Source organism: Miscanthus floridulus, chromosome 13, assembly GCF_019320115.1.
Source record: "Miscanthus floridulus cultivar M001 chromosome 13, ASM1932011v1, whole genome shotgun sequence".
In the NCBI taxonomy this organism is placed as follows: Eukaryota; Viridiplantae; Streptophyta; class Magnoliopsida; order Poales; family Poaceae; genus Miscanthus; species Miscanthus floridulus.
In genome coordinates, this window is record NC_089592.1 from 89739964 (window position 1) to 89766028 (window position 26065).

General features: G+C 52.1%; 5 protein-coding genes across 16 annotated transcripts; 3 read left to right on the forward strand and 2 right to left on the reverse strand.

Moving 5' to 3' along the window:
• The first annotated feature begins 1067 nt into the window (after positions 1–1067).
• Positions 1068–6104, forward strand: LOC136502063 (uncharacterized). 9 transcript variants are annotated; one of them, XM_066497553.1, is made up of 7 exons: positions 1068–1623; positions 1831–1849; positions 2031–2082; positions 2187–2301; positions 2454–2527; positions 2604–3072; positions 3166–6104. In XM_066497553.1, the coding sequence occupies exons 1-7, from the start codon at positions 1390–1392 to the stop codon at positions 3349–3351; spliced, it is 1149 nt and encodes a 382-aa protein (XP_066353650.1). In that variant the 5' UTR covers positions 1068–1389; the 3' UTR covers positions 3352–6104. The 9 variants fall into 9 exon arrangements, with proteins under 9 accessions (XP_066353650.1, XP_066353649.1, XP_066353647.1 ...); XM_066497552.1 differs by having other exon boundaries at positions 2604–2796; positions 2892–6104; XM_066497550.1 differs by having other exon boundaries at positions 2454–3072.
• LOC136500285 (lysine-rich arabinogalactan protein 19-like) lies at positions 3702–4343 on the forward strand. Its single transcript, XM_066495634.1, has one exon. It carries the CDS (start codon positions 3702–3704, stop codon positions 4341–4343), a length of 642 nt encoding a protein of 213 aa, XP_066351731.1.
• A 151-nt stretch (positions 6105–6255) lies between the features above and the next one.
• LOC136502065 (NDR1/HIN1-like protein 10) lies at positions 6256–8614 on the forward strand. Its single transcript, XM_066497556.1, has one exon. It carries the CDS (start codon positions 7478–7480, stop codon positions 8315–8317), a length of 840 nt encoding a protein of 279 aa, XP_066353653.1. The 5' UTR covers positions 6256–7477; the 3' UTR covers positions 8318–8614.
• A 46-nt stretch (positions 8615–8660) lies between these two features.
• LOC136502062 (elongator complex protein 2-like) lies at positions 8661–14001 on the reverse strand. 4 transcript variants are annotated; one of them, XM_066497543.1, is made up of 10 exons: positions 13541–14001; positions 13338–13425; positions 12514–12599; positions 12069–12222; positions 11763–11923; positions 11008–11679; positions 10578–10896; positions 10220–10437; positions 9524–9701; positions 8661–9401 (listed from the first exon to the last, which is right to left on the reverse strand). In XM_066497543.1, exons 1-10 carry the CDS (start codon positions 13715–13717, stop codon positions 8908–8910), a joined length of 2547 nt encoding a protein of 848 aa, XP_066353640.1. In that variant the 5' UTR covers positions 13718–14001; the 3' UTR covers positions 8661–8907. The 4 variants fall into 4 exon arrangements, with proteins under 4 accessions (XP_066353640.1, XP_066353641.1, XP_066353639.1 ...); XM_066497544.1 differs by having other exon boundaries at positions 8661–9398; positions 10220–10440; XM_066497542.1 differs by having other exon boundaries at positions 10220–10440.
• Positions 14002–16310: 2309 nt separating this feature from the next.
• LOC136501700 (LRR receptor-like serine/threonine-protein kinase RGI3) lies at positions 16311–19883 on the reverse strand. The gene is made up of 2 exons (XM_066497225.1): positions 17033–19883; positions 16311–16929 (listed from the first exon to the last, which is right to left on the reverse strand). The coding sequence occupies exons 1-2, from the start codon at positions 19851–19853 to the stop codon at positions 16430–16432; spliced, it is 3321 nt and encodes a 1106-aa protein (XP_066353322.1). The 5' UTR covers positions 19854–19883; the 3' UTR covers positions 16311–16429.
• Positions 19884–26065: the final 6182 nt, after the last annotated feature.

Genomic DNA, 26065 nt, shown 5'->3' on the forward strand with positions numbered 1-26065 from the left:
GAGGCCTGACCCGACTTAACCTAGAGTAGACAAATTTGAGACATAGTCTAACCTGCCAAAACTCGATCTATTGGTGTGTCTTATCAGGCTCAAATTCGGATCGAAATAGTCTAACCTGTCAACTATTGGGGTGTGTTTGATCGGACTCTGACCTGTCAACCCGATCTATTGGTGTGTCTGATTGGGCTCATGTTCCTACCGAAACAGGGTTTTCTCGATCCATTATCACTAATTTTTAGCAATCGACTATTTGGATCCACTTGCTAATAGGTGGCTGGATAGTGAGTTGAATATGCATACGAATGATTAGCACAAATTAGCAACCCTAAACCTGCTAAAGGAACTAATAATTAACAGCCCTTCAGATAGTAACTAGCAGGTTTATTAGCAGGACTGTTTGGATTCACTAATATTAATTTTAGCGGGTAATTTTTAGAGTTAAAAGATCCAGAACAGGCCCATAGTCTAAACTGCCAACTCGATCTATCGGTGCGTCTGATCGGGCTAAGGTTCCGACCAAAGATTTTGATCCGATATTTTTTCTCTCGGTCTCTCCATGCTGTGCGTGTGCTTGTCTCTCCCCATCTCCTCTCCTGCTGGGCCGGATGGGGGACTGCCGGCCCATGGACCGAAACGGATCCATCATCCAGCCCCTTCTATCAGCCAGTCCAGCCCTACGCCACACTGCTGCCCAAACTGCAAGAGCGCTGCGATAAATAAGATAGATCCACTTACACAGCGAAATCATCAGAAAAAAATTTCTAGAAATAAGGAGAGAAATCAAAGGGCCGATCAAAATGAAAGACCAAAGTAAACAAAGCTACTGAAAGAGGAACAAATCACCTACTCAGCTACTACTCCCTCCCTCCATGGACTGACTGCCGGTCGTTTTCTTTTTCTTTCTTTCTTTGTGGAGGAAAAAAAGAGAGAGGAGAAATGGAGACGCATCGCATGGCATGGCCTTCATTTATCTGTCTTCCTCGAATACCATCGCAGCAGGCCCTTTTATAGCAGCAGGGTAGCAGTAGCACCGGGGCAAAAAGACGCACATGGCCTGCTGGGGGATGTGCGGGTGGCCAGCTCACGGCGTCGCGCCAGTCCCGCAGCGACGAGCGCTCCCGCCCACCCGCTGCCATCGACGATCCCATTCCCACCTGACCAGGGGGTGTGCCCGGCCGCCGCCCCATCGGCATCGGCATCGGCAATTAATGTTCTTTTGATCGTTCCATCTCGTCTCCCTCTCGCCATTAACGGATTGACCTCCTCCTTGCCGGCTCCTCCTTCCTTCCTTCATCCCTTCCGGCTCCCGAGACCCGGCGGACGGGACGGCCCTAGATAGATCATATTCTGCAGTTGGGTCGTCGATCCATCGGCTGCCGGCCGTCAGCAATGGGGCGCGTGAAGCTTGCGATCAGGAGGATCGAGAACAAGACGAGCCGGCAGGTGACCTTCTCGAAGCGCCGGAACGGGCTGGTCAAGAAGGCGTACGAGCTGTGCGTGACCTCGCCCTCCTCATGTTCTCCCTCTCCGCACGCCTCACCCACTTCTCCGGCCGCCGCCGCGGGGTGGAGGACGTCATCCTCCGATACATGGACCTCTCGGAGCACGACAGGGGAGGGTACGGTGAGCCAGTCAGCGAGGCGTTCGTCCATGTCTCGTCATGGATCCATCATCTCCTCCTTCCTGTCTCTTTGTTCAGTTATGTAGTATTACCATTGCATTGCTGATGGAATGCGGCTCATGAATATGCATGTCTCCCTCTCTGTCTTGATTCTTTGTTGGGTGATGTGATTACTTGCTTGTCATCCCTCCGATGGACCATCGTTGCAGCGCCATCCACAACCCAGAGGTAAGGCACACCGCACCCTGGCACACGCACTACTGACACTGCCCGGATCACCCATGGAATTTTGTACTACTTCAGTAACTAACTGTAGCAATGCAACTAACACTCTGCTGTCAGTGCGCGCAGTCTGCTGCTGCTGTTTTTACGTTTTGCCCTTAATAATTTGGGGGTGCGTGCGTTGCAGGAGATTCAGCAAGAGATTCACACCTCGCAGCAGCAGCTGCACATCCTCTGAGGTGAGATTGATTCTCCTCCGATCCTGCATGGTTTCACTTGTGTACATATACTGACTGACATACTGTGTACGTACGCTGTTGCATCCGTGCATTGTTAATTGCAGGCTGTTGGAGCCGCCGGACCCTGCCGCGTTCGCCTCCACGACCGACGACGACATCGACGCCTGCCACTGCCAGAAGTTCCTCATGGACGTGCTCGATCGCGTCGTCCAAAGGAAGGTCGTAATCCATGCATGGCGATCCAGCTTCACTTTACTAGTATATACAACGCAGGGATAAATAATCCTTCTGAATTACTGTGATCTGCAAATGCAACTTCTGAATTGTGTGTTTAATTTGTGTTGCCCACCAACGAGGAGTTCCCCTTGCAGAATTTCCTGTTGAGCTTGAGCAATCACATGCCCCCCTTCCAACCGGCTGCATCTCTGCTGGGATGCAAGTACAGGTATGTATACACACAACTCTTTCTTTCATTCTTTGGTTGGTGGTCCGGTGTGGAAATGTTGCATCGTGCATGGCAGGGGCCAAATGGTGCGCCGGCGATGTACGTCCCACCCGGACGACGACGCGGAGGGCATGGCCGCGTTCGCCGGCGACGCCCCCACGGCCCACGCTGTGGGCCGCCGCCGCCAGCGACGGGGGCCCATCAGACCCCGGCGGCCACCACATGTTGTCGTTCGGTGCTGCATCCGACGACCCGTTCATCTACCTCAGGTACGTACGTACTACACGTGCCCGATCGACGTGCCGGCGGCGTGCACGTACCTACGCCGTCACTGGAACTTCGTTCCCTCTCTCCGTCGTCTCAGGGACCAGCAGGACGTGTACGACGCCACCTCCCAGCTGGTCCACCTGCCCGGCGAGCCGTGCGTGGCCGGATTAGGCGGCAACGCCGACGCCGAGGCGGAGGCGTGGCGGCAGGCGTACTCCTGCACCGAGCTGCTCTCCACGCCCATCCCCGCCACGCCCTTCCCTCTCACAATGCCGCTGGTGAGCCATGGCGCAACTGCCACTGCGACGACGCCACCACGGCAGGCAAGGCTGACGATGACGCGTTTTTTTCCTTGCTGGTTCCTGCTGCAGCGCTGCCTGGCGCCGGACGAGCAGTTCCTGACGATGCCGGACAGCGGCGGCGGCGTGGTGACTGCGCATCAGGAGCAGGTGGAGGCCGCGTCGGCGTCGGCGAGCTGCTCCTACGTGCCCAGCGACGACACCGGCACGCCAGCGATGGCCTACGACAGCGCCGTACCGCCAGCCAACCTCGCCTGACCTGACACGACCGACCTACATTCTGTTGACAGCACAGTATGTATACGTGAGGACAAGGACAGCTTTGATGACCCAACCCTAGCGGCGCCCCCTGGCAGCCGCCCCCAACCCGCCGCCGCCGCCGGCGGCCGCCATACCGGCGCCAGCGGCCCCGCCCTCCCCCTCCCCACTCCCCTGCCCTCCCTACAGCCTCCAAGCCCGCAAAACCAGCCCCTCCCGCAGCCTTCTTCTCCACGGGATGCGCCTCCACCAGGGAGCCGCCGCCGCCGCTCGTTTCCGGGCCGAGCGCCGTGGCCGCCGGAGATGGAGCTTCCTCTGAGCAGCTGCCGCTCCAGATGTCTCCGGCCACCATGGTGTTGCGCGGATCCGGCGCCGGCTGCCCCGGTGAGGGCGATTTCGGGTCAGCCGGTGACGGCGAGACACCGACGGCGCCGCTGCCGTCCACGGAGGATGGCGCCTCCCGCGCGACAACGGCTGTGTCAGGTGCGCCGCCCCCCCACCTGCCCCAACCACCGGCCGCCGCCACGGCACCGCCGCGCGCGCTGCAGGGCGAAGAAACTGGCGTTGATGGCCGTGGGGCGGCTGCCCGGCCAACGGCGCCGCCCGCGGGGTCCGCGCCTCCACCAGCTGCGAAGCCGGCGCCTCCGGCCCAGCCGTTGGGGGCTGACGGGACCGGATCTGGGGCTGCGCGGCCCGATGACGGGGGAGCGCCCCCTGCCTCTTGGTCTCCGCCCGTCACGGAGAGCACAGTTTGCGGCGAGCTCAGCCCGGCACCACAGGCTGCCTCGGGACGCCCTGCCGCAACCTCGCCGTCCTCGCTCTCTCCCTTCGCCCAACCCTTCCACCCACGGGAGCGCTCGAGGGGACGCTCCAAGGCTCGTCGCTGGGCTGAGGATGAGGATGGCCTCCTCGATGTCTCGGATACGGAGCGGACGTCGACCGCCTCCCAGCCCCCTACCTCGACGCGGCTCGTTGAGGCCAGCGACGGCTGAGGTCGCCGCTAGCCGAGACAGCCCGGCCACGCTCAGTCGTCGTCGGAGGCGAGCGCAGCTATGCTGCCGGGGCTGGCGCTGTCGGTGTGCGGCGCAAGCGCCCTCGTCGGCCACGTCCGCAGCTCATCCACGGGCTCCCAGTCCGTGGGCGGGACGGGGACAGCCGGCCTAGCCGGAGTGCCCGTGATCGTGCGCAGTGTCGGCGCCCGGTCCATCGGAGGCTTGGACCATAACCTGCTTCCGGCGTCCGACGACGCTTACGCAGAAGGCTGGCGCAAGGTCCTGTCGTGTGGGTCATCTGGAGGCCGCGACGAGGCTCCGCCACCGCGCCCAATGCCCCGTTTTCTGCCACAGCTGCTCGGGGAATGTCTCAATTGCCTCTCCTCCAAGAACAGGGTGGCGACCTACAGACTGCCCCAGCGCTGCCTGCGTTGCAGGGGCTTCCGCCACCGTGCACGCGACTACAAAATGCCCCAAGCAGACTCGGCAAGGACCGGCGTGCCTGATGAGTTGGGCGCACCTCGTCGACGCGTCCAGTCACGCACTCAAGGCGGTACGTGTGGCTTGCGCGCGGACGGCGGTGCGCTGAGCTCGGGCAAAGCCGTGGCGGACACCGGTGGGCGCCGCGGCAAAGGACACCGACGACGTCGCAGGTGTCGGGGACGGCCAAGGGATGACGGCAACGCCGCGACGCCGGACAACACTGCCGCTGCCAACGACAGTGTTGTCCAGGAAGGTCACGGTGAGCCAGGTGGAGCTGTGCCTGCATCGACCGCTGCTGTGTCTGTCGGGCCGAGGGCGGAGACGGCGATGATCGAGGCGGCGGCGGACAAGACAACGGAGGCGGCCGGTGGTAGACACCACCGACTCCTCCAGCGACGCTGCGGCCGACTGCGGCGAGACCGTCTGCACCGCTGCCACTGCCGCAGCCGACAGTGCTAGCCAGGAGGGTCACGGTCTCGGTGAGCCCACCAGTGAGGCATGGGGCCTTTCCGAGCTCGATCTGTTGCTCACACAATACTCGGACGCCACGCACACTGCACGCGATGTCTCAGAGGACCCGATGATGGAGGAGATTGCTGCCTCCCTCGCAGTCTGTCGGATGGCCGCCGGTGACCGCCTCGGTATCCCTTCTCAGACGGCAACGGGCTTCGCTCCACGGCCGCCTGAACACGGTCAAGCTTAGGTCACGCCACTTTGGGTGGCGAAGACAACCCCCTTAGGAGCGCCGCCCCTACAGAGGACAAGGAGGGCGGTCCACCTGGCTTTGGTCCGCCCGAGGCCTCGGCGGATGCTGACATGTTCAGTATGCCGCCTCGGGGGGACCGCACGATCGACGTGAGCGACAGCTCCGCTGCACGCCGCCTCGAGATTCACCAGGCGCGTGCTGAAGAAGGTCGACTCTCCGCTTATTCAGCCTCCCAAGCAGCCCCCTGCTAAGACGGTGATGCCGTGGCGGAGCAGACGGTTTGCGGCTCAGAGTACCTGCTTCCAAGCGAGGTGATGTGTTGATCATACAGCGTATGGGCTACACCAAGAGTCCATCAGCGCCATCCGCGTTGTAGCTGGATGCCTTTAACGAGATCTTCGTCGGCAACCTGACTACATCCAACGTCGAAGCGCTGAACGCGCTTTTCCCGGACGGTGGAAAGAGCTCGTCCAGGCAGACGCGAAGACGCAAGGCCACCTCCTAGGTCGCATTGTTGCGTCAGTATTGGTTGTTTCCTTTTATATAATATCAAAACTAGAGATCTTCTGTTAGGATGGTCCAGCTATGGCTGTTTTAGGTCGACTTTGACGCTCGGTAGATGCGTGTTGTCTGTACGTTTAAACTCTTCTAATACATTGCGTATCCGAGAAGAAGAAAAATCACTAGAGCGAATAATTTCATCATAGCTGAGCCAGTGGCGCACCGGTGCCCACAAAAAGAAAAGAAAAAGAAAAAGATGACTCAGACGCGCACAGACACGACAGTAAAATCCAAGAAAAGATCATGCAGTCTGTTGATAAAGCAAAACCAGATCAGAACGAATGATCGAATCCTTCTCAGAAGTTTCTTCGCAGATACAGGCGACTAGACGATTCTTCTTCTTGTTTCTCCTCACCACCAAGTACCAACTCACGAATCCGAATGGCACCTGAAGAATGCAGTGCTGGAGCCAGGAGAGACGACACACGGCACAGCGCAGGAAGGGAAGATCCATGTAAAGCCGCGCAGTGCGGCGTCAGCTTTCGCCGTCGCTGACAAAAGCAGGGCCTGCACCAAAGAAAAGCCATGGACGACTCAGGAATGTTCCTTCCTGCTGAGATCTCGCATCAAATCCAGGCCGGTTTTCTGTCACCACATATGGGTTCCTTAGTCATGAATTAACCCCATACCTGCCTACTTCGAGACGAAACTGGTCCAGGGAGCGCCTTTTTTTCCATGGCTAAGCAACTTGCCCTTGTTTCCTTCTCATCTCACCTCCTCATTGACTGACTGCTTTCCAGTTTTCAACTTGAGACTTCATTAACAGGAAGATTGCATGAACTTCCAATGATTGTGAGTTTGTGGCACATTTTATTACTTCATCTCACCTTGGCCAATTTTTAAAATTGCACAAGAAAAGCATGGGCAGGTGTTCCTCCAAAATGAACCGCTGATTCACTGGCCATGTATGTATTGGTGGGAAGAGCACATTCCAAGCTGCTGTCTGAACATGCCAAGCCAGAAACATGAAACATCGAGCATCAGGCTAGTATTTGTTAGTGCCAAGAATAACCCAAGCTTTACCTTTATCCACCTCAAGAAATATGCTTTTGTGAGATAAAGCAGACCCCAATCAATTGCCGGCAGCCGGCAACGTTGCCCCACTCCGCACCTTTGCTCGAAGCAGCTGTTGTTTTTTCAATGGCGGAACACGAGATAGTGGCCCCACGCCCAATTTTCAAAAGCCCCTCTTTTCTCCCTCTTTATTTTGGAAGGAGGTGCCACCACTAGGCTCGATCAGACTCCTTTTAACTCCATCACTCCATTCCCTGGCTCTCGTTGTTGTGGTTCTTGCTCTCTAGCTTGCTTTCCCCATTAAGCCTCTCTACACTCTTGAGCTCCTCGTCTTTGCCTTGTTGTACTTGGTAGTGGTGGTGCTGCAGAAATGGGCACTCCTTATCACCTCCAATCCCCAGGAACCATCATAAACAAGCTAATGAACAGGAAGCAGCTGCCACTGGCCTTGCCACAGCCGCCGCCAGTTGATCCGTCCAAGGTAATCGAGCAGCCACCAGAACTGCCACAGCTGCCGCCGGTGGATCCGTCCAACGAGCAGCCACCGGCGCAGCTGGTGGATCCGTCCAAGATAACTGAGCAGCCACAGGCGCTGCGGCAGCCGGCGCGAGCACCGTCGAAGATAATCCTGCAACCGCGCCATCGGACCTCGCCGGCGATGTGGTGTGCGGCCATCGTCTGCTTCGCCTTCAGCATACTCCTCATCGTTGCAGGCGTCGTCATCCTGATCATCTTCCTGGCGGTGAAGCCAAGGCCGCCATCCTTCGACACTGCCAACGCCATCCTCAACAGCATCTACGTGGATTCACCGGCCCCCTATTTCAACAACGACATGACGCTCGTGGCCAACATCTCCAACCCCAACAAGAAGATCGACTTGGTGTTCCGGTCCGCCACCATCGAGCTCTTCTTCCAGGACAGGCCCATGGCCGTGCAGGCGCTGCCTCCGTTCCTGCAGCGGCGTGGCCAGTCCCAGGTCCTGAATATGCACCTGGTGTCCAGCCGAGTTCTGCTGCCGCCCGAGGTGGCTGTAAAGATGGTGAACCAGGTGAGGAGCAACAGGGTGGTGTACACAATCAAAGGCACCTTCAAAGTGGAGGCCAGGTTTGGGTTTGGCCACTACTCATACTGGATGTACACAATCTGTGAGCTGGAGCTCACTGCCCCTCCTTGTGGAGTTCTTGTTGCCCGGAGATGCAGAACAAAATGACTGGCTTTAGAAAATTTCACTCGTTTTTGTTTTGTTATTATATCAAATCTTAGTTTTTTATACTGATGATGAAAAATGGCCTGAGAACAGCAAAACATACCTATTGATTCATGTGAATTTGAAGTTGATTCTTCATCTTTGTAGATCTCTTGGTTGCTCAGTTGTTGCTGCGTCCTGGTGGCTAGCTGCAACACAGTATGTCAGTAGCTTAGATTGTAAGCAACCTGAACATAGACTTCAACAAAGTGTGTAATGTACAGCATATGGAACTCGTTGCTTGAGTGTAAGCAATACAGTGGATTTTTATCGAATTTGTATTGCAGATTGAGATGACACACAAAGCTTGGATAGAGGTGATTCAGCAATACATCACCACCATCTATAACCATAATCTCATAGTTTTCCAAATGAGGGCAACACTGAATCTTTTACCACTAAACTGGTGTTACATATGGACAGCACATGCTCCATGATAAATACTCTTTTCTGAATTCTCATATCAGGACTAGTTTTACAACACGATGTGTCAGATATCAATAAAAAAACTGTCACGCACATTACAGTTTGATCTAGTAAGTCTGGACATAAGCCTATATGCTGCCGCGGACCTCAAACACCCTTACAGTGTGATCAGCTCCACAAGAAGCGAGCTCAAGTGCCGATTTCTCATCGGTCGAGCTGGGTTCCTGCCACCGTAAACGGTGAACAGTTGACACGTGACACAAGAGAGGGTCAAATTGAAGCACGCATGCCACACTGAGCGGAGTGTTTGGAGTACTTCCTGCAGCTCTTCCACCTGAAACACTCCAGAGCTCGATCAATCCATTATCCATGCCAACAGCGAGGATACCAGCATTAGAAGAACGGTCACGGCCCATCCATGCTAATGCAGTTACACTGTCACGGAACTGAGGCAATGTTGCAAGTAGCTTGACAGAAGATGCGTCTTCAACACACCATATCTTGACACTCTTGTCCCTCGATCCAGTTGCAAATTCATAGCCGAAGGGATTCCATGAGCACGCCCATATAATTCTTTTGTGTGCTTCAAGCTTTGCAACCAGACGGTGCTCTGCTCCTTCTTCTAGAATTACACAAGTGATATCATATCAACAACTCCAGCACAAACGAAACAGCATGACTGGAGAGACAAATGTAAAGCAATAACTTCAAAGGCACTACATGATCATAAGAATTACTGCCTACCGGTTTTCCTGATTGAAAAGATAGACAATTGGCGATCCCTCGAAACACTTAAAAGAAACGCATTATCACGAGAGAACTCCATTTCTGTCACTGTTAGATTGTGAGATTGCAAGCGGCCAACAGCTTTCCATGCTCCAACCTCCCAGAGCCAGATCTCAGCAACTGCTGCTGACTGAGTCTGAATGGGAGTGAAATTCCATCAAATTTCCCATGGGTACAGTAAAATCAAACCATTAATAACAATTAAACATATTCAGCATCAACTAATGTAATTATGCTAATATGTCAAATATTAACAAAAAAAAATGCCAAATGAAGACGCACTAGTTTTCACACAGTGGTCCATCCTACATGAATGTTTCATGTATCCCCGGAAATAAAGAAAGCTCCAAGAATACTAGAATTTCATCCCATCCCCCTCTTCATATTAAGATGAAAAACAAGCATTTGTTTGTGAATCCACACCCAATCCAGTTATCTTAAGAGAAGGTATGAATTACTGAATCAAAGGATCAAGTATTTCTTGTAACATGATCACACATATACGGATCAACAAAAACATTTTCTCAATGGCATCCAGGAATTCCTATGGAATAATATGGTATTATCACGACTTGCTTTTGACTTTTGGTATTGCTGTTGTTGTTCTATTGACGAATTTCACAATTAGCACAAGAAAACATGCAGCAACAATACCTTGCAAGACGATGCAACAAGCTTCCCTTCATAATCACAGCATATCGAGAAGAGCTCGTTTCCGTGACCATATAGTTTGTGTGATTCAGGCCACAGAGTATTCCATGCAAGCTGGTCCTCCACAGGAGGCTCAGTGAATACAGTAGGCACTGCATCAGGAATTGTTTCCATAGAATCTGGACCATCATTAGAATTACCGCTTGGGGATTCCTTGACTCCTGCTACACCACCATGCAAAAAGCAACATCAAATAAAAGGAAAAAAACTGAATTATATACAAGTGTGTGTTTTCATGCCAAATAAAAGGAGGCATTATTATTCAATTACAATAGACATGGGTGGTGTGAGAGATACTGACCATGTGTATATATGGGTTTCTGTGAAAGCCCAAGAGCAGACATATTTGCTCCAAGGACTTGAACATTGTCAAAATCCTCAGAGATGTCAGGTTTCAACAGAGTTGCTTGTTGTAGGGTCTTCAAAAATGATAAGGGGGCCTCAAAGACTCTAGAGACCTTTTCATCAGCACCACTAACAAAGCGATGGTTCCCACTACCCTGAATGAATGTCACACAGTTGAGATCATGGCCATGAATTTGTGGACGGGCAATTTCACGCCAATAGATCATGTCTCCAGGGTTAACTTGATTTCTCCAAGGTGCAAATATACGTGTTGTCTGCATGTTTAGCATTGATGTAAAAGAGCATTAGCAAGTAGAAGAGAAAACACAACTAAACAAATATATGAGTTCTAGAAGTCAAAACTGGTATTAAGTCGAGGAACTTGCCTGGTCATGGCTAACTGATAGCAAATATTGGCCAGATCTTGCCCATGTCAAGTCAGACACAGGTGCAAAATGACCAGACGGGACTATCTGAGGCTGCCAATTTTCAGAATCCAGTCCAACATCTCTCCACATATGAAAGGATCCACCATAACCATGTGCAAGAATGGCTCTGCCATCAGGCTGCCAATGTCCACCATAAAATCCAAGTGTGGAGTGACTTAATTCACCAACAGTCACTGAATTAATCCAAAGGCCAGTATTTTTCTCTGGCCTCCATATCATCATCATCTTGTCCATGGATGCAGATAATATGCTCATTGGCTGATGAGCTCCATCCCCAGTTAACAGTGTAGGCGGCTGCCACTCTACGGAATATACCCAATCGTCATGCCCAACAAGAAGAGACTCCAATGATACTTGGTAACTTGTACTCCCGGCCACAAATAGAGGTCCTTCAATATAGGAGGTCATCTCAATAGTTCCTTTCCTCAATTGTACGGAGGAGCCAGAAGAAGCAGCTTCTGAAGTCATTTTCCATATCCGAATGGTTCTGTCCTGAGATGAGCTAACAAGGAAAAGGTTGTGCTTTTCACCACCCATAATCACAGGTAAAGAAAAGTCTAAACTTCTGATCCAATCAGAATGACCTTTAAGCTCACATGCCTTAATGAACTGCGCACAGAAAAATGTGTAGTTAGGGTAGCAAGAAATGGAAGAATGGACAAAAAAAGATATTGCAAAAACAAGTTACAAACCTTGCCTGCCTTATCCCCACAATAGATGTGGATCTTGTGATCTAAACCACCCATCGCCAAAATGAGATGGCCTCCTTGTTCTGGCAATACAGCTAATGAAAGTGAAACCATTGGTTTCAAACCAACGGACAGAGAATGCAGGCAAGACACTTTGCAATCACCTGTGAAGAGAAAGCAAATAAGTTAAGTACAAATGCAGTGCCACATTCCCAAGAACCGTTAAAATAGTTTGAATAGTTAAACCAGCATGACAAAAGATTAGGCACCTAACACTAATATTGGCAATCTACAAGGAAGCAATCTTACCACCAGGGGCGGGCTCAATTGCCATCTCCCAAATAACAACAATACCATCCGAAGAAGTAGAAGCAAAAATTGCAATAGTATCAGACACCATCCTTCCAGCAAGACAGGTGATCCCTTTCTTATGCATCCCTGGGAGCTGCAACGCATGAGACCACTGCAAAGAAGGCGTAAACAGTAAATCAAACAATTAGGCATCAGCAGAAACCATTGGAGTCCATTTTTAAGTTTATCAAGCAAATAATTCCCAGCAAGAATACTGCAAGTAGCCTACCCCAACTTGTTTGGGACTTAAAGGCTTTGTTGTTGTTGTTGTTGTTGTTGTTGTTGTTGTTGCAAGAATACTGCAAGGTTGCAACCAATTCTAATACTACAGAGCAGTGAGCAGCCAATGTAAGTACAGAACATAGTATACAATTAAATGAGGGCGAATAGATAATGAAGTCACCTCTCCTTTGCCAGAACCAATCTTCCAAGCCATGATAGTACCATCAGCACTTCCTGAGAGTAGATAGTGCGTCTCCCTGCCACGAACTGCAAACCATGAAGGAAAAACAGTCAACAAAATGGAGCACTAGGCCTCACAAAGGAGAAAAAGAAACCAGAGTTCAGGATCAGACATGTCTAATCTAGTACTGTGTATATATATATATATATATATATATAGAACTACTATCCTGTAGCTGGCTACAGAATAACTTATTCTGTAGCCACTTTGAGTTACGATAATTACTATGTTATTTTACGAGATTATAGTAACTCCTTACTAAGTGGTTTAATATAACGTTATGGTAAATATCCCCATGTGTTATAGTAACCCAACTATCGTAAATATGTATTTATATTATGGTAAATTAGTATATAAAATTATAGTAAATGGAGGTGGCTACAGAATAACTTATTTTGTAGCCGGCTACTGTATATATATATATATATATATATATATATATATATATATATATATATATATATATATATATATATATATATGCAACCTGTCAGTTACCAACTAAAACAATTCAAGGAATGAACGAAATAACAATAATCTATAAAGCTCCAGACGAATAGACGATCACTGCTGATACTTGGATCACCTTACATAGTCAAAACATATAACCTTGCTAAGCCCAAAAAACAACAAATGGAAAAATCTATCACACAAGAGTCGTTTCAGCAATCAGCAACCTCCAAAGTACAGTAGTTACAATTCGGAAACATTGAGCCTACGAAATAAAAAATATGTTAAAACAAAATAAAATAAAAGTGACCCACCTTGGAGCACATCCTTCTTAGTGGGAAGCCATAGCGTGCAGTTCACCGGCGCTTTGTGCCCCGGAAGCGTTGTCACGATCTCACCTCTCTGCTCGCACGAACACGAGTTCGGACGAATTGGGTGACACGAACAATTGAGATATACTTATCAGGTAACTAAAACTGCAGGAAATAGAAAATGGTGAAGGAGCGAGGCGGCAGACCAGTGGAGAGAAGAGGGCGACGGCGTTCTGGGTGCCGAAGGCGACGAGACCGCAGGCTCCCCACGAGACGTTGTTCACCACGCGGTTGCAGCCGGCGCCTATGAAGACCCTCCGCGCCTCCACGGCCCTGCCCTCTCTGTGGGATCCAGAGAGCTGCTCTCCGGCGGCCGGCGACATCACGAGCAAAACCAGGCTCCCCGCAGCGGAGCCGGATGCGAACCGCGCTTAGGGCTGCAAATCTGCAATAGACGGCCAGGGAGTAATCAGACTACACCACCCATGGAGGTGCCGCTGGAGCTGGCCCAACTAGAATGAGGAGCGGCGCGGGGGCTGGTGAAGTGGAGATGCAGCGGCGGCGCCGGCGGCGGTGGCGAGCTGGGCGGAGAGAAGCGTGGCGTTGGGAAGGGCGCGGCGCGGCCGCGCGGGTGCTCGAGGGAGAGTAGTAGGGTTGCTTCACAAGGATATCTGTTTGGGCCGTGATCCCTGGGTCTGGGCTAATTACACAGCAAACCCAAACAATTGGGATCTGGGCCATAGCCTTCACGGGCCGCTAATGTAAGTAAAACTATAGCACTATTTGCAGCTTTGCGCTTGTGCAATTTTTTATTTTTTTGCAATAATGATATGGCTCGGGCGTCCATCCCGTGGCTTCTTGTCCGGACGTGGCTCATCCGCGTTCGCGTTCACTCGCTCGTATAATGCGCATGACTTCTCGTCTGGACCTCGTGGCTCATCTTTATCTACTCGCAGGCTCATCCTCATCCACTCGCCCGCGTCGCTCACACCGCTTTGTGCTGTGCGCCCCAGCTCGCGGTCGCAGGATGGATTCTGCCGCGATGCTCGCCGACGCCACCCACGCTCGAGCCCGAGCCGCTCGCCGACGCCGCCCCCGACCAAGCCGCGCGCCGCGCCCCCCCCCCCCCCCCCCCCTCCACCCACACCCTTACTCGTGCCTCCCATCGCGGCTGTGGTCCATCCACCTGTCGCGTCCACTGTCGAGGTCCGTACCACCAACGAGCTCCGCACCGGCGACCTCCACACACTCTGTGGCATCGAGCTCCATGCCTATGTCAAGCTCCACAACGACGAGCCCCATTCGTCCAAGCAGCAAGAAGACATTGCGCTTGCGCTAAAAGCCCATGTTGCAAGTATATGTTTCAAATGTTTCATATGTCTCAGAGGTATGTTGCAAGGGTTTCATATGAATTTTAAAAAGTAGATCGGGATGTTGCATATGTTGTAATGGTTTACACGTATGTTGCAAACGTTTGTTCTCAATATTTTCATATGTTTTTCGAACATATGTTGTAATTGTGTTTATCTGGATGTTGCATGTGTTTCACATATATGTTGTAAGCGTTTTCCTGGATGTTTCGTATGTGTTGTAGTTGGTTTCAAGTGTTTTTTCATGTGTTTTTGCAAGTGTTTTAGACGCATATTTTAAATGTTTTATCTGCCTTTAGACGAATGTTGCGAGTGTTGTATCTGGATGTTTTAAAAGTAGATCGGGTGTTGCATCTTTCTCCTCGCTTTTTCTGCTGCCTTGCGCTTGGTGTCTCCTCCTCGCCTTCTGTTGCCTTGCATCCTTCTCAGACTGCGGAGGGGGCGCAGCGAGGGCCGGCGAAGGGGGTGCGCTGGGGGCCGACGGACGGGACGTGTTGGGGATTGCGGCGTGGATGCGAGCGCACGTCGTTCCCCCTTCCGTTGCGCGGGCCAATAGCGCTTGGTCCTCTTTATTTTTCTATTTTACGCGGAATGCTAAGATGGTCCTGTTGGTGAGCCACGACGCCAGCCCACGGTTCGGTTGGCTGAGGACTGTGAGATGCGTTCGGATGCACTGCGGGCGCCAGACATCCGAGCACTAGTGCCCCCGAGTTTTTTTTGTGTGAATGAAGGTTTTATTAATTTAGATTATAGAATAGAAAAATATGGTCTAGTGAATGATTAATTGAACCATGGGCTAAGTGAACTCAAGTTGTATTGATGATACTTCAAAAACATGGGCTAAATGAACTCAAGTTGTATTGGTGATACTTCAAAAACACCATTACTTCAAAAAAAAATGAAAGCACAAGTGTACTAGTGAATGGTTAATTGAACCCAAGAGCAAGTTCAGTGCCCTTTATTGTTTTCATTTTTTAGGAAAACAAAAAAAATAGTCATTTTATGACTTCAGCATAGCCGTTTTTTTGACAATTTTCTCATTATAGCTATTCAAAATATGGGGAAATTTCATAACGACCATTTTTAATTTTCACATCATAGTATCGTTTCCGATCATTTTCATCGTCATGTCGTCATTTTTTCTTCTACTAGAATTGACCCATTAATTGATTAATTAATTTACAAGTACAAATACATCTGAGCACATAAATTACTAAATCCGTTCCAAATTATAGTCCGTTTGACTTTTTTGATCCCAAATTTAACTACTCGTCTTATTCAAAAATTTATGTAAAATACCACTTCTTTTATTGTGGCTTGCTTTATTAACAAACGTTCTTTAAAATGACTTAAATTTGACTATGTTTGTACAATTTTTTTAATAAGCCTATGTTCGCTTGAGCTTATAAGCCAGAATCAGTCCTACTTTTTCAGCCATGGGATATTGTTTTTCTCTCATAATAAATTAACCCTACAAATCAGCTATAACAGTAATAAGTCCTGCCGAATAGAGCCTAAGACGAGTGGTCATACTTAAGGTTAAAAAAAATCAAATGAATTATAATTTGGAACGGAGGGAGTACCAGCTATAATCTGAATTAATTAACAATTTAACTACACACTGATACACTAATCACACTATTCTTATTACACCTCCAAAATTCACCGTTCAAGTGCCTGCTAATCGGTGATATCTACCAGCAGCACTTCAGCGAGCATGATTCATCAGCTAGAGTAGTCGGACATGGCGAACGAGCAGCTCGACGAGCCGCCCTTCGGCAGCGGGCTCCGGGGCGGCGACCGCTGCGCCTGCCCGTCCAGTGGCGCTGGCGCGGCGGCGGCGGTCGCCGCCGCCGTGGCGTTGCACGCCGGCTGCTCCTTCCCCTCTTCAGACCTCTCGGCCTGCCGCCCGATCTCCTTGAGCAGCGCGACGACGTCCTTCATCGCCGGCCGGTCTTCCGCACGGTGGGCAATGCAGAGCATGGCGACCGAGAACACCTGCAGCATCTCCTGCACCTGCGTCTCCGGCTTCCCGCGCAGCCGCGGGTCCAGGAGCTCCGCCGTGGCTTTCTTCGCGCGGACGTGCTCCCGCACCCACTGCACCAGGTGTGTGCCGCCCGGCAGCGTCGGGTCCAGCGGGTGCCTCCCCGTCAAGATCTCCAGCACCACCACGCCGAAGCTGTACACGTCGCTCTTCTCCGTGATCCGTTGCATGGACGCGTACTCTGTTTTGTTTTGATTTGAGGCATGCACCAACAAGAAGAATGTCAGGGAAAAACTTTACTAGCTTTTCTGAGGAAATCGATGCTACGTACGACGGCTATTTACCTGGCGCGATGTAGCCATAGGAGCCGGCGATGCGTGGCGCCTTGGACGAGTCGAGCTTGGCGGAGCCGCACGCGACGGCGCCGGAGAGGACGCGGGCGAGGCCGAAGTCGGCGAGGTACGGCTCGTTCCGGGGGCCGAGGAGGACGTTCATGGCCTTGATGTCGCCGTGAAGGATGGCCGGCAGGCAGTCGTGGTGGAGGTACGCTACGGCGTGCGCGACGCCGAGCGCGACGTCGTAACGCGCGCCCCAGTCGGCGGCGCCCTTGACGCCGCCGCGGTGGAGGAACCCGCTGAGGCTGCCGTTGGGGAGGTAGGTGTAGAACAGCAGCTTGGTGCTGCGGTTGGCGCCCCACCCGAGCAGCCGCACGATGTTGCGGTGCCGGATGGAGCCCAGCGCCGAGATCTCGTTGCGGAACGCGCCGGCCTCGTCGGACGACCACATCTTCTTCACGGCGAGGGAGTCGCCGTTGGGGAGGGCCACGCGGTACACCACGCCCGAGCTCCCCGTGCCGATCACGTTCGCTGACGTCAGCGCGTGCACCACCTCGTCCACGGAGAAGTCCAGCTTCTGGTACAGGGTCACCTCCCACGTCTCGTCGGCGCCGTGCCCGTGGATGGCGCCGTTGCGGCGCCGCGACCGCGCGAGCACGTAGGTGGCCATCAGGAGGAGGAAAGCGCTCACCACCACCAGGATCGTCATCGCCAGCTTCAGCGCCGAGACGGCCGCGTGCCGGGAGGCCTCGTCGCCGCCGGCGCCCACGACGAGCAGGTGGTTGCCCGCGATGTCGCTGAGCGGAAGCTTCTGGAAGAAGGGCGTGTCTGGGAGCTCACCGGAGAACATGTTGTACGAGATGTTGAGCATGACAAGGTTATCGAGCCTCGCGAGGGGCGCAAGGCTGCCGGAGAGCTGGTTGTACGATATGTCGAGGCTGCCGAGCTTATCCAGCTCGCCGAACTGCGCTGGAATCTCGCCGGAGAGACGGTTGCAGCTGAGGTTAAGCGAAATTTCCAGCGAGGGAAGCTTCCCGAGCTCCGGCGGGATGCCACCAGAGAGTGCGTTGTCGCCGAGGTCCAGCTGCTGAAGCTTCTCGCAGGAACCGAGCTCCGGCGGTATGCCGCCGGAGATCCGGTTCTTGCCGAGGTTAAGCTTCGTCAGCTCTGGCAACAACCCAATGCCCGGGCCCAGCAGACCGGTGAGCTTGTTGTCGGAGATGTCGACGAACTGTAGGCTGCGGGGCAGCTCATCCGGCAAAGAGCCATACAGGGCATTCGAGTGCAGGTCCATGAATTCTAGGTTGTCGCAGCCGGACAGCGCCGCCGGCAATGGCCCGACAAGGCGGTTGCTGCCCAAGTCGAGGAAATTAAGGTTCTTCAGCTTGCCGATCTCCGCAGGTACCGTCCCGGAAAGCCGGTTGTTGTTGAGCCGGAGCCGGTAGAGATTGGTGCAGTTGCCGATCTCCGGCGGTATGAACCCGGAGAGGTCGTTGTCGAGGAGCAGCAGCTTGGTCAGGTTCTGCAGCGCGAACAGCTCCCTCGGGACGGCGCCGGTGAGGTTGTTGTACGAGAGATCCAGCGACTGCAAACCCTCGCACTGGGCCAGGCCCGACGGCACGGGGCCGGTCAGCCGGTTCTGCCACGCGTAGAACAGGGTCAGGTTGCGCAGCCGCGAGAAGTCGATGCCGATCTCGCCGGACAGCTCGTTGTTGTCCACCTCGATGTCGGTCAGCGACGTGCAGTTCGAGAGCTCCGGCGGGATGACGCCTGTGAGCTTGTTGGTGCTGAGCTGCAGCTGCTGCAGGTTGGGCAGCGTGCCGAAGCTTCTCGGGATGGGCCCCGTGAGCGAGTTGAGCGACAGGTCGATGAGCACGAGGTCCTTGCAGTTGGCGATCTCCGGCGGGATGGTGCCGACGAGCTGGTTCTGCCAGAGCAGCAACGTCTGCAGCTTGCGCAGCTGGCCGAGCTGCGGCGGGATGGGGCCCGAGAGGGAGTTCTGGTACAGGTAGAGGCTGGTGAGCTCGGTGCAGTTGCCGATGCTCTTGGGGATGGAGCCGGTGAGCATCGCGGTGTAGATGGCGATCGTCTGGATCTTCTTGAGCTGCCCGATCGTCTCCGGCAGGCTCCCGAAGAGGCCGGTCTCGGCGAGGCCCAGCATGCTCAGGTCGGTGCACCCGCCGATCTCCGGAGGCAGCGGGCCCTTAAGCGCCTGGTTCCCGCCGGCGCGCAGCACCTGCAGCTTCTTCATGTTGCCGATGCTCGCCGGGATGGCGCCGCTGAGCTCGTTGTCGTAGAGCGTGAGCGACGTCAGGCTGGTGAGGTTGCCAATGTCGCCGGGGATGGCGCCCCGCAGCGAGTTGGTGTTGAGCGCCAGCGACTGGAGCTTCGTCAGCCGGCACAGCTCGGGCGGGATCGCGCCGGACAGCTGGTTCTTGCTGAGGTCAAGCGTGGTCAGCTCGGCGAGGTCGCCGAGCTCCTTGGGGATCGCGCCGGTCAGGTTGGTGCCGGAGAGCACCAGCGTCTTGAGCGACGAGCTCAGCGGCCGCAGCTCCGGCCCCGCCGGGAGCGTCCCGCCGAGGTCGACCGACTTGATGGACAGCGACACGACGTTGCCGCGCGCGTCGCACCCCACGCCCTGCCACCGGCACGGGGTCGCGTCCGCCGCCCGCCACGACGAGTCCAGTGCGCCGCGCGCCGGCCCCTTCCATCGCAGCAGCGCCTGGCCTTGCTCGTTGACGCCGCGGCACGGCGCGAGCAGCGCCGGGGAGAGACACACGAGGAGCGCGACCAGCCTCGCTGCAGTGGTGGCGCGCAGGCGTGGAGGCATTGGTGGAGCAGAGAGTGGCCGAGGCCGCGGGTGAGTGGTGGCACTGGCACCTCCTCGTTGCCTTGGGATTGTAGAGCGGGAGACCCCAGGATTTGTTTATAGCACCCAAAGGGTTTAGAGATCTGGATCCAAATGAAATAATGAAGCAATAGCTTAGCTTTTGCAGGATATTCTTTTCGATAAACAACATATTTGATTAGGTACAGTGACTGCCTTGTACAATCTCTACTCTCTAGCCATGGATGATAGATCCTACTGCGCACACCATCGATTCGTCTTTGAGATTTGTGCTCGATCGCTATGGTTTCACTCTGGCACATATCTTGAAGCCGTTTTGACGGTGACGATAGCACAAATGGTTTCACATTTCCTAGATACAGTGGTGTGTGTGACTGTGAGTGGTCTCTTCTACATGGAATACACATGTTGCAAAATTTGGTTCTTGAAGTTTCAGATCAGAAAGGAATATTGGGAATTTTCAATTGAAGTGTGGGGGAGAAAGAAGATGGAAGGAAGATGGCATGGATGGAGCCCAGCTGATGCCATCATTTGGATATGTTTATCCCTAGTTGATGTACTCATTATTGCCATTGGGTGATCCTGAATTTTTAATTGCTTGCTGTTTCTTTTGTAGTGCTGTGCTCTGTTGAGGAGGTGAGTGAGAACATGAACATTTCTTCCTCCTCGGGTTCCGGGAAATGCTAATCGTAATTCCCTCGGTAATCTGAAGCTCTGAACTTTATCCTTTGTTAAGTACAGTCGCCCAGTTCGTTTGGGCTGGTTTGGCTTATAAGCCATGACTGAAAGTACCGTTGGCTGGTTTGGTGTGAAAGAAAAATATTGTTCGTTGGTTGATAAGCCGGATACGAGCAAGCGAACAGCCAGATAGTGTTTCTAGCGCCTGTGAAAGTTTGTTCTTTTGTACTGATGCTGGGTGGTCAGAACTCAGAAGTTAACAGCGGCTGCTGCTGGTGTTTGTTTACTACTTAATTCACATGCTCTCCTCTGGGCTCTGGGTGTTTACCTTGTCTGAAAAAAAAAGCCAAAATACTGTAGTGGCCGGTTGCTGTGAGGAAGAAATACCGTAGCGGATGGAAGATGCAAAGTGCTTTGTGAGGAGGAGCAGGCGGCTGGTCTGAACGGACCAGACCACCAGACCAGCCGGCTGGTCTGAACGGACCAGACCAGCGAACGGATGTTTCTGATGGTCTGTCTATCTGCAGTGATTCAGAGCTGCTTCTGTGAAAAAAAGTACAGTATAAATTTGTTGTACTGTGAGAGCAGTAGAAATGATATCCACACCAAATTACACTTCTTCTTTTTTTACCAGAGTCAAAGCTGGATCATCATTCCTCAAGCTTTATCAAATCTACACCTCAATGCATGTTTTTCTTGAACTTTACTGTTGTGCCGACCTATTACTTTCTGGCGGTGGAAAAGGAAGATGCAGAAGTGCCAACTCCAGTGAGAGAAAAATCATGCAGTAGAATTCTTCAAAAAAAATCATGCAGTAGTGTTGCAGGTGAACATGCTCTCTGTGATCTTGGTAATGCAACCTCTCTGACACCGATGATCTGGCTATCATTTCTTGTATAAAATCAATCCCTCTTAGATCTAACCTGCGTTCATCTTTCCCTGCACTTGTCTCAGATCTGCACAAACTTACGGTAGCAGTCTGCCACAGGTAGTTGTACATGTACTGTGCATATATTGCCTTGAGACAATGTTCCAACCTGTGCTAAGATAATTTCATCAGCATGTTATACTACAAAAAAATTTAAGTGTTTCTGTCATATAATTCTACTACTGAGTAGTATTACTGTAATCATCCGACAAGAGAATTGTGCTCTTGCACATGGACAGAGGATTAAACTTTTGGGAGGTCTAGCAGTCTAGCCACTAGCCACACAACACTAAGCTTCTCTGTATTAATAATTCACATGGATGAGAACTAAAACACTGCAAGACAGGGTGGTAGTGGTACATCAACCAATGCAAATTCATAAAAAAATTTATATGCTCAATTTACTGTTTCTGCACCTTCTCCTTCTGTGTGGTACTAATTTCCAAGTTCAGAGAGCATGCACGTTCGCATCACATGCCTAACTTTCCAGAGAAACCGAAAGGAGTTCAATAAAATACATGGACCGGCAAACTCTTATTACTGTCTGTGAACTCAATCATAGGCATCAGAGGAGTGTCCGGGTTAAAGAAAATGAGCAAGTGAGGTAGAATAAGATAGGAATCTTAGGGGAGGGGCACATGCAGTAAAGGAGTGTAGGTTAGTATAATACCTATAGAAAGATAACATATTACTACCAACTTAACCGTGCAAAAGGGTGGCAACCCCGCTGGAAAGTGACAGAAAAAAGATTAGGTGCTAGTGAAAATCTGAAACTTTTATCATGAACATGTACATACCTATGAGTAGAAATAGTCTACGAGAACTTAGAACTATTGTGTTAATAAGATAATGTTTTGCTACATGTTCTAGTTAAATTTATACGTTGGTCACCTAAGCTAATTAGCATCTTTTTCAAGACTCGCCCAAATTTTAATATCAGTTCTATGAAATAATCTCAAATTAGCTTTGTGTTAATAGTAGTATGTACTAAGTCAATGTCATCCAACAAACAGACCACAAGTGCATGAAAAATAGAACACCTTATTAGTTAGATTAAAAATGCGATCACATGAGCGACGGCAAACATGTTAGGGGACATGTTAGCTGTCACACATGACTCGCAAGGTTTAAGTAATAGGGATGGAAGCATCATGGGAATACAGAGACGGCTTTGGATTTAGATCCCATCAAGGTGCTGTGACCTAGTGGTGATGTGATCACAACATGGAGCACACATGGTTAAGTTATAAGGGAGGGCTTATCGCTAGTTTAAATTTTAAATAAGTTGAAACCTATACCTTGTTCTAGCTGTGATGCATGTTCTTTTACATCTCATTCTTCCGTTAGTTCTCTGACACCAGAGCATTTTCCAGCCCCGCTTGCTGCCAAGATCTGATCTGATCTTGTAGTAATTTAAATTTTTCACAGAACATGGCCAAACTGTTTTATGTACTTGGATAGATAGATAGATCCGGCGCGTGTTTAGGTGCAGGAAGTTGGAATTTGGGGCTACTGTAGCACTTTCGTTTTTATTTGGCAATTAGTGTTCAATCATGGACTAATTAGGCTCAAAACGTTCGTCTCGTAATTTCCCACCAAACTGTGCAATTAGTTTTTTTTTTTTGTCTACATTTAATGCTCCATGCACGGGCCGCAAACATTCAATGTAACAGGTACTGTAACACTTTTTGGGAATTTAGGGTTGAACTAAACAAGGCGCCAGTTGATGAGTTCCTGCAGGTACAGTGATCAAAAGCAGGCTATGATTGTGGGTATTACATTTACCGAATGTGGCCTCTGTCAGTTCGGAACATTCTGCTGCAAAGAAGCTGCAGAAGGTTAAACAATGATGAAAGAAGGATTAACATTTAATTACCCTGTCATTAGACGCTTCTTCCAACGTGTTCTTTGCCGAGCAGTACTACTGCTGTCAGAAGGCAAATTACTAGATATTTACAAATGTAGTCAATTTCAGTTGTACCGAGCACCGCTGTTGTACCAGTATATATATTTCAGTACTAAACTACTCTGGCTGATGGACATGAATCCCTTGTTTGCAAGTTAATACACCTCTCTGCCGTCGCCTTCCCCCGAGCGCCCCCCTTCGGGCGACTCGGGGCGACCGGCGCCGGCACCCAGGACCACCTCCCCGCCTCACCCTCCCGGCCGCCGGCGCCGCCCTTCGGTGTGCGGCGGCGGCGGCCCCGAAAATAGGGCGCTGTCCGCTGCGCATCCTCCCCCCCCCCCCCCCCCCCCCCCCCCCCCCCCCCGCTCTCCAACTCCGGCGACCTCGCGCGGCCGGACGGGCGAATCCGAGGTCGCTAGGGCCGGATCTAGCCTCTACACCTTGCCCCGCTTGGTGGAGTTGTGGTCACTACACGCTGCCTGGGTCTCGAGGCCAGGCTGGGCTGCGCGTCTGGCCGCGCCGGCTGGTGGCCGTGGCCGTCCGCTCCTTGCTGTAGGCGCCGTGGCTGGCCTGCTCGTGTGCGGATCCGGCAGGGACCGTGGCGGGGAGGGAGCCAGCGGCCAGATCTGGCTGAGCGGTGGCTACCTCGGCGGCCGGGTCTGCGGCTGCAGGGGGAGTGGCCGGTGCACTAGCCTATGCCACGCGGCGGCACCCTTGCCTTCTCCGGCAGCCAGGCCGGCTGACGACCCAGATCCGTTCACCCCTGGGCCGGATCTGCCTTCCCCTTCGTTGGTTCTGGCCGAGGTAGTGGCGGTCGGCGACGGCATCCTCACCGCCCGTGGCGCGTGTAGGGCGGCCACGGTTGGGCGGCGAAGGCCTACAGGTTGGCCGTCTCGGCAGCGCCTGGCAAGGTGCTGGCGTCCGGGAGCCCCCCACTACTACCTCCTACGCGGAGGCCGGCTTGAGGGGCCGGATCTGCTCTCCCTAGGGCCGGATCTGGCCCCCAGGGCTGATGGCGACCTCCTCCTTGGATCTGGACTGCTGTTTTGGGGTGAAAACCCTGCGCAGGCTTCCCTTGGCCGGTTGGCCCAACAACGGTGGCGCGCCAGCGTCATTACCTTCTTGGAGGCATCATCAATGCTTAGTCCTTGGGGTTGCAGGGACAAGTTTGGGGACGAAAGTCCCTTTTGGGTGCTCCTCCCAATGAAGTTGGCTTCCACAGATGTCATCCCCTTCTTGAAGGCTTCGTTGATGCACTCCGCTTGTTTCAACCGTGCCATTCGCTAGAGTCTACTGTACTGTGTCCGCGTGTGCTTCATTCTATTCTTTGCATCGGTCTGCCCTACCTCAGTTGATGTTGCCGCTGCAGTCGCTCGGCTGATCACACGACTACCTGGTCACTGTTGATGTTGCTGCACAGTCGTGCGGTTCATAGCAGCTACTTGGTCGCTATTGATGTTGCCACTACAATCGTGCGGTTCACAGTGGCTACATGGTGGCTGTTGATGTTGCCGCTACAGTCGCTCAGTTCACAGTGACTACCTGGTCGTTGTTGATGTTGCCGATGCGGTCGCTCGATTGTTCACAACGGCTACGTGGTCGCTGTTGACTCCCGTTATCTTCGTTCTTATCGGTGGATGCTTTGTCACCGCGGCTTCATCTTTTGAGTGGGCAGCCTTTTTGTTGAATCTTTCTATAGGTCCAGTTGGTTAGGTCGGTGGTGAAGGGTCCTCTCCCTTCCGCCTTTCTTGCTTGTTTTCTTGTTTTCTTGTATCGGGTGCTTGGGGTCTTGGTAATCTTGGGATTACTGGGATGCCTGTTGTTGTATCTGTTTAACAACTCCTACTTCCTCTTAATAAAAAACGGGCTATATGTCCGATCAACAAAACTCTACTGGCTATCGAACACACTCAAAAAAAATTTGTACTAGCTAAACATCTCTAAGTCAAAAGATAGACTATAGCATTTACCTATTTACCCCTGGTGACTTTGTAAAGATGGGTACATTCTACTACTAACAAAATGCAACGGCTAAAGATAGCAGCAGAAAGGTAAAGGTTTCCCAGTCACTTCTTTCTTCCAAAGTGCTATACCTAAGGGGATACTAGAAAGTAGAGACAACAATCCAAGGTTTCTGGCCTAGCAACTACTGCCCCAAATTGCTGAGGTTGGGGTGTTCTGTCTACCTCAGTCTATGTCTATCTGATCTTATGGTAGCTTGCCATGGTTCATGTGGGGGTATGGCCCCCAAAACATGGGCCACACCATCAGAGGTGGCCCAGCTCACAAGATCAAGACGTGCACGGCGCTGCTCGGCGTGCACCGCAAGACATTGTATAGTACCAAATATGATACTTTCCTTGTAACCCTACCTCCTCCAGAGTATATAAGGAGAGGTAGGGGTCCCCTAGCGGACACGATCCATACATCAAGATCTATCTACTATATCTCAATACAATACACCAAAGACACATGACATAGGGTATTATGTCGATCAGACGGCCCGAACCTGTCTAAATCGCTGTCTCTGCGCCTTGTGTCACCATCCGGTTCCTGATTACGCGCATCCTCACCGACAAATCTACCATCGCGGGATACCCCTCGGTGGACTGCCGACGATATTCTGTCGACAGTTGACGCACCAGATAGTGGGTGTGCGCTTGATCTATGGCGAGCCAGATG

Bases quoted from the DNA above. Each gene is read 5' to 3' on its own strand.
- LOC136502063 (XM_066497546.1), top strand. From the start codon at position 1,390: ATGGGGCGCGTGAAGCTTGCGATCAGGAGGATCGAGAACAAGACGAGC. The intron at 2,083-2,186 runs GTGAGATTGATT...TGTTAATTGCAG, and splicing joins GCAGCTGCACATCCTCTGAG to GCTGTTGGAGCCGCCGGACC. The intron at 2,302-2,453 runs GTCGTAATCCAT...TTCCCCTTGCAG, and splicing joins ATCGCGTCGTCCAAAGGAAG to AATTTCCTGTTGAGCTTGAG.
- LOC136500285 (XM_066495634.1), top strand. From the start codon at position 3,702: ATGGTGTTGCGCGGATCCGGCGCCGGCTGCCCCGGTGAGGGCGATTTC.
- LOC136502065 (XM_066497556.1), top strand. From the start codon at position 7,478: ATGGGCACTCCTTATCACCTCCAATCCCCAGGAACCATCATAAACAAG.
- LOC136502062 (XM_066497542.1), bottom strand. From the start codon at position 13,717: ATGTCGCCGGCCGCCGGAGAGCAGCTCTCTGGATCCCACAGAGAGGGC. The intron at 9,702-10,219 runs GTATTGTTGCTG...ACTCCCATTCAG, and splicing joins TTGTTGCATCGTCTTGCAAG to ACTCAGTCAGCAGCAGTTGC. The intron at 9,402-9,523 runs GTAGGCAGTAAT...GTGTAATTCTAG, and splicing joins CTTTTCAATCAGGAAAACCG to AAGAAGGAGCAGAGCACCGT.
- LOC136501700 (XM_066497225.1), bottom strand. From the start codon at position 19,853: ATGCCTCCACGCCTGCGCGCCACCACTGCAGCGAGGCTGGTCGCGCTC. The intron at 16,930-17,032 runs GTAAATAGCCGT...AAAACAAAACAG, and splicing joins CTATGGCTACATCGCGCCAG to AGTACGCGTCCATGCAACGG.